Raw genomic sequence first — 11,977 nt, forward strand, 5'->3', positions numbered from 1 at the left:
AGCAAATGGCTCTGTCACATGGTTATGTTGATTTTGGAAAAAGTCCTTCACATTCATTATATTCTTAAGTTCTATCCCTTGTTTGAACTACATGTGTTATGAGGTATTCCTTCTGACAAAAGGCTTTCCCACATTTATTACAAGATTTCCACCATGTAATAAATTCTCGATGTTATATTGTGTGATATTGGCATAGTTTTCCAACACTCATTCCATTCATATGGTTTCTCCCCCATGTGAATTCTGATGTTTTATGGGGTGTTACTTATGGATAAAGGCTTTTCCATATGCATTATATACAAAGTGTTTTCCCACATATGAATTAGATGATGTGCAATGAGGGCTGAACTATGGGAAAAAGCTTTCCAAGTCATTATGTCCAAAAGGTTTCTTTTCATGTGAATTTTCTGACGCATTCTGAGATGTGACTTATTGCCAAGGGCTTTTCTACAGTCATTGCATTCATGAAGTTTCTCTCCGATGTGAATTCTCTGGTATGATATGAGCTATGATTTACAACATATGATTTATAAAGGCTTTTCCACACTCATTAGATTGATACGGTTCCTGCCCTGTGTGAATTCTGTTTTGATATAACTTATAGAAAAAGGCTTTTACACAGTCATTACATTTATAAGGTTATTTCCCTGTGTGAATCTTCTGATGCATTTGGAGTTGGAAGTTAAAATCAAGTTTTTCCACAGTCATTACATTCATGAAGTTTCAACACTGTGTGCATTCTCTGGTGCATTATGAGGTTTGACTTTTGTCCAAAGGCTTTTCCAGTCATTATATTCATAAGGTTTCTGCCCTGTGTGAATTCCCTGATGCATGATGAAGGTTGACTTATGGCTAAATGCTTTCCACAGTTATTACAATCATGAGTTTTCTACCCTGTGTGAATTCTCTGCTGTGATGAGTTTTGTCTTTTGTCAAAAGGCTTTTCCAAAGTCATTACATTCATGAGGTTTCCTCCCTGTGTGAATTCTCTGATGTTTCTAAAGGATTGACTTTTATCCAGAGGCTTTCCCTTGGTCATTACTTTCATGGGTTTTCTCCCCTGTGTGAATTCTCCAGTGTGATACGAGGTGTGACTTTCATACAAAGGCTTTTCCATAGTCATTACATTCATGAGGTTTCTGCTCTGTGTGATTTCGCTGATGTATCATGAGGCCTAACTTATGGCCAAAGGCTTTTCCACAATCATTATTTATGAGGTTTCTCCCCTGTGTGAATTCTCTAGTGTAATATGAGGTATGACTTGTGTCCAAAGGCTTTTCCACAGTCATTTCATTTATGAGGTTTCTGCCCTGTGTGAATTCGCTGGTGTATGATGAGGTATGACTTTTGTCCAAAGGCTTTTCCACAGTCATTACATTTATGAGGTTTCTGTCCTGTGTGAATTTGCTGGTGTCTGATGAGGTCTGACTTTTGTCCAAATGCTTTTCCACAGTCATTACATTTATGAGGTTTCTCCCCTGTGTGAATTCGCTGATGTATGATGAGGCCTGACTTTTGTCCAAAGGCTTTTCCACAGTCATTACATTTATGAGGTTTCTCCCCTGTGTGAATTTGCTGGTGTACGATGAGGTATGACTTTTGTCCAAAGGCTTTTCCACAGTCATTACATTTATGAGGTTTCTGTCCTGTGTGAATTTGCTGGTGTCTGATGAGGTCTGACTTTTGTCCAAATGCTTTTCCACAGTCATTACATTTATGAGGTTTCTCCCCTGTGTGAATTTGCTGATGTATGATGAGGCCTGACTTTCGTCCAAAGGCTTTTCCACAGTCATTACATTTATGAGGTTTCTGCCCTGTGTGAATTCTCTGGTGTACGATGAGGCCTGACTTTCGTCCAAAGGATTTTCCACAGTCATTACATTTATGAGGTTTCTCCCCTGTGTGAATTTGCTGATGGTATATGAGGTGTGACTTTTGTCCAAAGGCTTTTCCACAGTCATTACATTCATGAGGTTTCTGCCCTGTGTGAATTCTCTGGTGTATGATGAGGCGTGACTTTTGTCCAAAGGCTTTTCCACAGTCATTACATTTATGAGGTTTCTCCCTTGTGTGAATTTGCTGGTGTCTGATGAGGTGTGACTTGCATCCAAAGGCTTTTCCACAGTCATTACATTTATGAGGTTTCTCCCCTGTGTGAATTCGCTGATGTTTCATGAGGTCTGACTTGCATCCAAAGGCTTTTCCACAGTCATTACATTCATGAGGTTTCTCCCCTGTGTGAATTCTCTGGTGTATGATGAGGCGTGACTTTTGTCCAAAGGCTTTTCCACAGTCATTACATTTATGAGGTTTCTCCCCTGTGTGAATTTGCTGGTGTACGATGAGGTATGACTTTTGTCCAAAGGCTTTTCCACAGTCATTACATTCATGAGGTTTCTGCCCTGTGTGAATTCGCTGATGTTTCATGAGGTGTGACTTGCATCCAAAGGCTTTTCCACAGTCATTACATTCATGAAGTTTCTCCCCTGTGTGAATTTGCTGGTGTCTGATGAGGTGTGACTTGCATCCAAAGGCTTTTCCACAGTCATTACATTCATGAGGTTTCTCCCCTGTGTGAATTTGCTGGTGTCTGATGAGGTGTGACTTGCATCCAAAGGCTTTTCCACAGTCATTACATTCATGAGGTTTCTCCCCTGTGTGAATTCGCTGGTGTATGATGAGGTCTGACTTTCGTCCAAAGGCTTTTCCACAGTCATTACATTCATGAGGTTTCTCCCCTGTGTGAATTCTCTGGTGTATGATGAGGGCTGACATCCACAGAAAGCCTCTTCCACAATGAAGGCATTTATAAAGTTTCTCCCCTGTGTGAATTCGCTGATGGTTTATGAGGTATGACTTTTGTGTAAAGGCTTTTCCACAATCACTACATTCATGTGATTTCTCTCCTGTGTGAATTTGTTGACATTTCCTGAGGACTGACTTTTGTCCAAAGTCTTTTCCAGAGTCATTACATTCATAAGGTGAATTAATACTGAGTGATTTTCCACAAGGGTTACATGTGTAAAGTTTTTCCCTTGTATTTAGTCTGTGATTTATTGTAAGATGTGACTGGTGAATGACAGGTTCAACATACTTAATGTACTTATAAAATTTCTTTCTTGTGTGAGTTTGTTGATGCATATTGAGGCTAGAATTTTCATGGATAGCTTTTTCTATTTGAGTTGTTTTTCCAAAAGTGACAGTTGATTTATTACAGTTTTCTGCCATATGAACCCTCTCAGATTTACAGAACATCTTTCTTGTGAAGACTTTTGCTTGTCCAGTGGGTCCAAATGGCTGCTTCATGATGTGAATATTGTCATACTGACTAAGAGGCTCACAGAAGTGAAGAGATTTTCCAGGTATCTTAGTGTTATCAAATTTCTCTCCAGCCTGTAGTTGATCAGGCCCACTGTGGGGATACACAGTGTGACATTTATTGCATTCCTCAGGCTTCAATCCTGAATAGATTCCCTTTTTAATAATCATTGTTGGAATATGGCTTGAATTTAAACTAAGGGTTTTTCTTAATTCAACTCTCTTGTGAGCTGATGTCTTGTTATTTTTCATAAAATCCTGATTCAGATTTTTGTCCTGACTTTCCAGGTTGATCTTAATCAGGTCATCAATTTTCATGACCACTGAAATGAGAAAAAAGCAATCATGTCACTGAATCACATGTTACTGTTTCTCCTGGCATACTCATGTAAAGAGAATGAAGTTACTTGTTATCCAAGTGGCATAAGATTTTCACAGAATCAGTATGAGGTACTTATTTGTGACCATTATATGGTTTTTCTCCTTAATACATTAATATACCATGAGGTTTCCCAATGTTCAAACCTGATCCTTTTTACTATGGGAATTTGTCAAGGATGGTAGAATGACATTTGTGCTATGATGAGTGGGATGCCTGCCCTGGCTACTCTGCTTTCAGTACAGATCTCTGCCTATGTAAACTGGAAGGAAGCAGATAATGTTTCATGTGCCTGGGAACCTGTGAGACACCAGGGAAGACTAGAGGAATTCTAGAGCTCTGGCTTCAGACTAGTTAGACTTAAGTGTTGCAGACATCTGGGAAGTGAGCTAATAGAGGGCCTCTTTCTCTCTTTCTTCTCTCACTATCACTCTGCCTTTCACAAAGATGAAATAATTATAAAATATTTTAAAGAATGGACAAATATTTAATAAAAATATTCACCCACTACCTAGCAACCATTTTTCCCCTGTCCTTTTTCTCCAGTTTATTTTTATAAAAATTGTGTGCTTTTTGATTCTCCAATATTTCAACCATAAACATGAAAAAGTTTTACTGATCATTTACTTGCAGGTGGAGAAGAGTGAAATGTGCCTGTACTTTAAGCAGGACAACATTTAAGGAGTATGATTTGGATCTAAGATTGTCTCATGTTCAGTCTTCCTAGGTAAACATCATTTGTGGGATTTTTCAAATGAAAAACTACTTTGTCTCTACTCTATGCCAGCTTCCCCAAATTCCTAAGGACACCCAACACCTTCAGCCTCTCAGAAATACAACAGGTAGAGAAAAGTCCCAATATACCACTTTAGTTAAACACTCCCAATCAGTTTGAAGAATTTGTTTCTGCAAACTGGGATGTGCTCATCTTCTTTGAAAAGTGTTTTCTAGCTCATTCTGAAATCATCAGTGCTGGTTACCTCCTCTCGATTCTTTCTGTAAACATTCCTGTGTGATAATTTGAATTTCTAGATGCTTTTAATCAGTTGCCTCCTATTTTCACTGAAAGCTTCATTTCCTATGCTTTTCTTATCTTTTTATTTGCTTATTTTTCAATGATACTGAAAAATAAGAGAGAAATCATACTTCAAACTCCACCCTTAACAAAATCTAAGCCACTCAACATAAACCCAGGAGGCTACTTGAGCTTGGGTCTCAAAAGCTCATTACTTTCTTGGTGAGTCTAGGATCACTTATTTTCATGTTTTATATAAGTTCATGCTTAGTTTATGATTTATTTTCTTTCAAAGATTTACTTTATTTACTTGAAAGCTAGAATTATAGAAAGAGATAGACAGAGAGAAGCCTTCCATATGCTGATTCACTCCCCATATGGGAACAACAAACCAATGCTGGGCCAAGATGAAGTTAGGAGCCAGGAGTGTCTTTCCTGTCTCCCACATGGGTACAGGGGGCCAAGGACTTGGGCCAACCTCTTCTCTTTTCTCAGGTACATTAGCAGAGAGCTGGATTAGAAGAGGACCAGCTGGGACTTGAAATGGCACCCATATGCAATGTTAGTGCTGCAGGCTGGAGCTTTAACACACTGCACCACAGTGTCATTCCTAGCTTCATAATTTATGATGTCACAACACAGAGGCTTACTCATGACCACTTTTTTTTTTTAAAGATTTATTTATTTAATTGAAAGTCAGAGTTACAAGAGAGAGGAGAGGCAAAGAGAGAGTATGCTCTTCCATCCAATGGTTCACTCCTCAATTGGCCACAGAGGCCAGAACTGTGCTGATCTGAAGCCAGGAGCCAGGAACTTCTTCTGGGTCTCCCTCAGGTGCAGGGGTGCAAGGACTTAGACCATCTTCTACTGCTTTCCCAGGCCATAGCCAAGAGCTGGTTTGGAAGTGGAGCAACTGTGTCTCGAACTGGTGCCCATATGGGATGCTGGTGCTTCAGCCTAGGGTTTTAATTCACTGCACCACAGCACCGGCCACATGACCATCTTTTAGCATTTACTTATTTGCTTACTTGAGAGTCAGAGAGACAGAATGAAAGATAAAGACAGACTGAAACAGAGGTTTGCCAACTATAGGCTCACTCCTCAAATGTTTCCAACAGACTATAATTTTCTTATTTATTTGAGAGGCACAGAGGGAAAAAAAAAGAGACTAAAAAAGAGAGTTCACACTTATTGATTCAGTCCTGAGCAAGTTCTATGCCTGGGCAAAATCATGAGAGGGAACTCAATCTGAGCAATGAGTTAGAAATAAGTTTCCGGGGACTGGCATTGTGGTAAAGCAGGTAAAGCCACCACCTGCAGTGTCAACATCACTTATGGGCACCAGTTTAAGTCCTAGCCACTCCACTTCTGATCCAGCACCCTGCTATGGCCTGGGAAAGCAGTAGAAGATGGCCCAAGTCCTTGGACCCCTGTACCCATGTGGGAGACCTGGAAGAAGCTCCTGGCTCCTGGCTTCAGATCAGTACAGCTCCAGCCATGACAGCCAATTGGGAAGTGAACCAGTGGCTGGAAGACCTCTCTCTCTCTGTCTCTCCTTCTTCTCTCTCTCTGACTTTGAAATAAATAAATAAATCTTTAAAAAAAAAAAAAAAACAGAAACAGGGCAGCACCGTGGCTCAATAGGCTAACCCTCTGCCTGTGACACTGGCACACCTGGTTCTAGTCCCAGTTGGGGCACCGGATTCTGTCCCGGTTGCCCCTCTTCCAGGCCAGCTCTCTGCTGTGGTCCGGGAGTACAGTGGAGGATAGCCCAAGTCCTTGGGCCCTACACCCGCATGGGAGACCAGGAGAAGGCTCCTGGCTTCAGATCAGCATGGTATGCCAGCCACAGTGTGCTGTGGCCATTGGAGGTGAACCAATGGTAAAGGAAGACCTTTCTCTCTGTCTCTCTCTCTCACTCTCCACTCTGCCTGTCAAAAAAAGAGAAAAAGACCAGAAACATTAAGATTAAAAAAATAAGTTTCTGTATGTTGCCTAACTAACAAGCACTGAAGGAACTAATAAGTGCATGAAGGAAAAGGTATAAAAGTATAGATAAGGACAAGTTAGAATTTGGGGAATGTATCAAACCTAAATAAAAGCCTTAGTAACATCAGGAAATGACTGGATTTTTTTTTTTTTTTTTAATCAAAGAACATCTTCACTAAGAACAAAATTTAGAAAAGATACTGGTATCTCTAAATGCCTGTGTCTGATCCACAAAACCAGCTGTCAGCAGGAGTAAGGCTTGAGAAAATTTCATGGAAAGACTACTAGTCAACATATACACACTTTCTGCTTTGGCTTCCCTGTCTCTTATGTGCAGACTGACCTGAAAGGCTCTGATTCAAGCATTTGTCCACCATCCATGGCTCTTCTCCTTGCTCCAACTTGAAGATTAAGTCAGGTTTGGTAATGCAGTGCCCTATTAATGGAAACAAAGTAAGACTTTGTAAAATCACTATCTTGGGTTATTTGAAGGACTACAGCTTGGTTAAGGAGCTATGCAACAAATGTTCCAATTTGAATCTTTTGTTAGATGGTAGATATTCAGATTATTCATGGACTCAAATTCTAATCCTGTCCAATATTAAACATTATAAAGTGTTCCCTTGCTTGTCAAATAGCAAGAAAATGTTATCACTGGGAATGTGATGGGTGTCACTCACCCAAGGAGAAGAGGCTGCTGTAGGTCTCCAGCATCACATCTCTGTACAGGATTTTCTGAGCATTGTTCATGTTCTGCCATTCCTCCCAGGTAAAGTACACAGCCAGGTCTTCAAATGCTATCATCACCTGTAACATTACACTTCCAGTCAACATGTTAACTCTGTCACAAAACAAACACTGACAGTTGTGTATGAATATGAAGGAAAAAGGAAGGATATGGTTTTACATTAGACTTGTTGAGTGTTTAGAAAGCCACACAGAGCATTCAACAGAGTCAAACCCATTATCTACAGGCTGTGAGAAATGCCCAAGCTGGAGGGAAACAGGAGGTTCAAATCACAAAGGCCACATCTGTCAAGGGGAATTGCACAGCAGGCTAAAAGAGGGGCAATACTGACTACACCGCAAGGTGGAGGCGCTGGCCTATTTTTTAAGATTATTTATTTGAAAGGCAGACTTACAGAGATTGGGAGAGACAGGGAGACAAAAGGATATATCTTCTATCTACTGTTCATTTCCCAAATGCCCACAATGGCTGGGACTGGGCCAGGTCAAAGCCAGGAGCCTGGGACTCCGTGGGTCTCCCATATTGATGGAAGGGTCCAAATACTCAAGTCATTTTCACTGCTCTTTCAATCAGATTAGCAGGGAACTAGATTGGAAGTGGAGCAGCAAGGACTCAAATCCTTTGTTTACATGGGATGTCAGCATTGATAGTGGAGGCTTAGCCTGCTGGATTACAATTCTGGTGACTATTGCAGGTTCTTAAACAAATCTCTAAGCATTTTTCTCAGTGAGTCACAAATGCAGATTGTACTGCAGACATTCCCAGGTTCTCTTTTTGGGCAAATAATTCCATTGCTTTCACTTTAATTATGTATAATGTTATTTCAAATGTTTATCATTTGAATGTTTTGGGCAGTTATTTCAATTGTTTATCAGTAGAATAATCATAGACAAGGGCAAAAGCTAATTTGTATTCTTTGTCTTACCTGTATTTTCTCTCTTACTTAAAAATATTTATTAGCTTGATAGAGCAAAATGTTGATGTACTGAGAGATAGAGAGCTTTGACACATTAATTCACTCCCTAGATAACCACACCAAACAGAGGTGGGGCAGGACTGAAGCCAGGATTGAGGAATGGAATCTAGGCCTCCTTCATTAGTGACATCACCATTGCTTCCCCAGGTCTGCATTATCTGGGAGCCAAAAACTAGAGCCGGCATTGGAAATCAAACATAGACACTCTGAGGTGGCATCATAAACACTAAGCTAAATGTCTGCCCTGTCTTTTAATATATTTTTTTCTCTGACATATTGGAAATGATATGCATGGTGTTTTCCTGGAAATTATTTTCTGTTCATTCCCATTGCAGTTTAACTGATGATTTCTTGCCTTTTATTCTCAATGCTTCTACATACTTCTCCTTAACATTGCCCATTCAAGAGTCAGTATTGCAGACCGGCACTGTGGCTAAACAGGCTAATCCTCCACCTAGCGGTGCCAGCACACCGGGTTCTAGTCTCGGTCGGGGCACTGGATTCTGTCCCAGTTGCCCCTCTTCCAGGCCAGCTCTCTGCTGTGGCCCGGGAGTGCAGTGGAGGATGGCCCAAGTCCTTGGGCCCTGCACCCACAAGGGAGACCAGGAGAAGCATCTGGCTCCTGGCTTTGGATCAGCATGTTGCACCAGCCACAGCGCGCTGGCCGCGGTGGCCATTGAAGGGTGAACCAACAGCAAAGGAAGACCTTTCTCTCTGTCTCTCTCTCTCTCTCACTATCCACTCTGCCTGCCAAATAAATAAATAAATAAATAAGCCTCCAGTAGATTCTTCACACATTCCTTATTCTATTCCAGAATCCAATTCAGCTTCTCAAAGGTATTAAGGACTCCATTACTCTAACAATTCAAAAACAAACTTAACTGATTTGTGTTTTAGCACTAGGTAACTCTTCCACTTGCGGAATGCTAAGTGTTTACTTCATAGGTAGCACTAAAACACTGCTCAGTACATCATCTACATTTAGACTGTTTCAGACAACACGACCCCAAAAATGTAGCATATTGTGCTTAGTTTCAACTCAATTCATGTAACAAATATATATTTTGCTATAGCAACAGAAAGATAAGAGACCAAACTGCATTATGATAGATGACAGTAATGATGCATAATTGTGCCAAATTCATCATTCATTTCTGTATATACCATGAGAACAAATTTTATGTTTATTTTTCTATTTTAAAATTTTTAAAGATTTATTTATTTATTTGAAAGTCAGAGTTACACAGAGAGAGGAGAGGCAGAGAGAGAGAGAGGTCTTCCATCTGCTGGTTCAGTCCCCAATTGGCTGCAATGGCTGGAACTGCACCAATCTGAAGCCAGGAACCAGGAGCTTCTTCTGTGCCTCCCACATGGGTTCAGGGGCCCAAGGACCTGGGCCATCTTCCACTGCTTTCCCAGGCCATAGTAGAGAGCTGGAGAAGAAGTGGAACAGCAGGGTCTCAAACCGGTGCCCATATGGGATGCCAATGCTTTAGACCAGGGCATTAACCCACTGAGCCACAGAGCCAGCCCCATATTTTCCATTTTAATTAACTAGTATACTGGGACCAGCACTGTGGCATAGCAGGTAAAGCCACTGCCTTCAGTGCTGGCATCCCATATTGGTGCCAGTTCAAGTCCCAGTGGCTTTCCTTCCAATCCAGCTCTCTACTATGGCCTGGGAAATCAGTAGAAGATGGCCTAAGTCCTTGGGCCCCTGGACCCATATGGGAGGTCCAGAAGAAGCTCTTCACTTCTAGCTCTGGATCAGTGCAACTCTGGCCATTGTGGCAAATTGGGGAGTGAACCAGCAGATGAAAGACTCTCTCTCTCCCTCCCTCTGCCTCTCTGTAACTCTGGCTTTCAAATAAATTAAAAAAAAATCTAAAAAGAAAATAAATAAATAAACTAGCATTAAACACCTAAAATAAGTACTGACAAACTGGGGGATAATAAAAAAAAAAAAAAAACAAACACTTACAGGTGATATATTCATTTTCTTTCCTCTTAGGAACATGTGGAGGACCCAGAATCATACCTGGGAGAGAAGGTGAATGACAAGAGTTCAAAGAAAACTCTGGAGGCCAACGCTGCTGCCTGCAGTGCCAGCATTCCATATGGGTGCTGGTTTGAGTCCTGCCTGCTCAATGTACAATCTAGCTATCTGCTATGTCCTGAGAAAGCAGTGGAACATGGTCCAAGTCCTTGGGCCCCTACACCTTCATGGGAGACCCAGAAGCTCTTGGGTCTTGGCATTGGATCAGCTCAGCTCCAGCCTTTGCAGTAATTTGGAGGGTGAGCCAGCAGATAGAAGACTCACTCTCTCTCTCTCTCTCTCTCTCTCTCTCTCTGCAACTCTTTCAATAAATAAATGAAATCTAAAAAAAACAAAAAAACAAAAAACAAAAAACCTGTACTTTCCTTCTGCACTGAACAGTGGGAAAAAAAGAATATGATAGAATGCATAAATAACAATAAATACATTAACCAAGAAAATACCAGCTTTACTGTGGAGGAATAAACCTGTAAAAATGGAAATACATAGGAAAATGCACCCACCTATATTACGTGGCAGAGATTAAACAGAAGTTATCATTGGTTTAACGAAAGCATTATCTACAGATTTTTTAAAATAATAGTGTAAAAGTAAAAAGAAATGTTAAGAGTGTTCAAATAAATGATTATCAAAGATAAACATTATGTTGTTATTAAAGGTTACACTAAATAAAGTTAACAAATACACATAATGTATATTTAATGCAGTGCACTTTACCAGTAATGATTCTAAATAGACCTTTTCCCTTCACAAATCCCTGGATTGGGGCTGGCAATGTGGCCTAGTGGGTTAAGCTGCTGCCTGCAAACAGCATCCCATATAGGCACTAGTTTGATTGCCAGCTGCTCCACTTCTGATCCAGCTTTCTGCTATGGCCTGGGAAAGCAGTAGAAGATGGCCCAAGTCCTTTGGCCACTGTACCCATGTGGGAGCTCCTAGATCCTGGCTTTGGATTGGCACAACTCTGCCATTGGAGCAAACTGGGGAGTGAACCATTAGATGGAAGATCGATCTCTCTCTCTCTCTCTCTCTCTCTCTCTCTCTCTGCATCTCCCTCTCTCTGTGTGTAACTCTTTAAAAAAAAATAAATCTTTTAAAAAAAGACCCTGAGAAAAAATATTTGCAAACTATACTACAGATAAAGGGTTGATAACCAGAATCTACAAAGAAATCAAGAAAATCCACAACAACAAAACAAACAACCCACTTAAGAGATGGGCCAAGGACCTCAAGAGACATTTTTTGAAAGAGGAAATCCAAATGGCCAACAGACACATGAAAAAATGTTCAAGATCACTAGCACTCAGAGAAATGCAAATCAAAACCACAATGAGGTTTCACCTCACCCAGGTGAAAATGGCTCACATTCAGAAATCTACCAACAACAGATGCTGGAGAGGATGTGGGGAAAAAGGGACACTAACCCACTGTTGGTGGGAATGCAAACTGGTTAAGCCACTATGGAAATCACTCTGGAGATTCCTCAGAAACCTGAA

The 11,977-nt window shown here is 40.8% G+C and overlaps 1 protein-coding gene across 1 annotated transcript; it reads right to left on the reverse strand.

Moving 5' to 3' along the window:
* Positions 1-1,197: 1,197 nt before the first annotated feature.
* LOC133755109 (zinc finger protein 345-like) lies at positions 1,198-10,457 on the reverse strand. Its single transcript, XM_062185388.1, has 4 exons — positions 10,407-10,457; positions 7,382-7,508; positions 7,045-7,137; positions 1,198-3,641 (listed from the first exon to the last, which is right to left on the reverse strand). The coding sequence occupies exons 1-4, from the start codon at positions 10,440-10,442 to the stop codon at positions 1,291-1,293; spliced, it is 2,607 nt and encodes an 868-aa protein (XP_062041372.1). The 5' UTR covers positions 10,443-10,457; the 3' UTR covers positions 1,198-1,290.
* Positions 10,458-11,977: the final 1,520 nt, after the last annotated feature.

This window comes from Lepus europaeus, unplaced genomic scaffold (genome assembly GCF_033115175.1).
Source record: "Lepus europaeus isolate LE1 unplaced genomic scaffold, mLepTim1.pri SCAFFOLD_3_1, whole genome shotgun sequence".
In the NCBI taxonomy this organism is placed as follows: domain Eukaryota; kingdom Metazoa; phylum Chordata; class Mammalia; order Lagomorpha; family Leporidae; genus Lepus; species Lepus europaeus.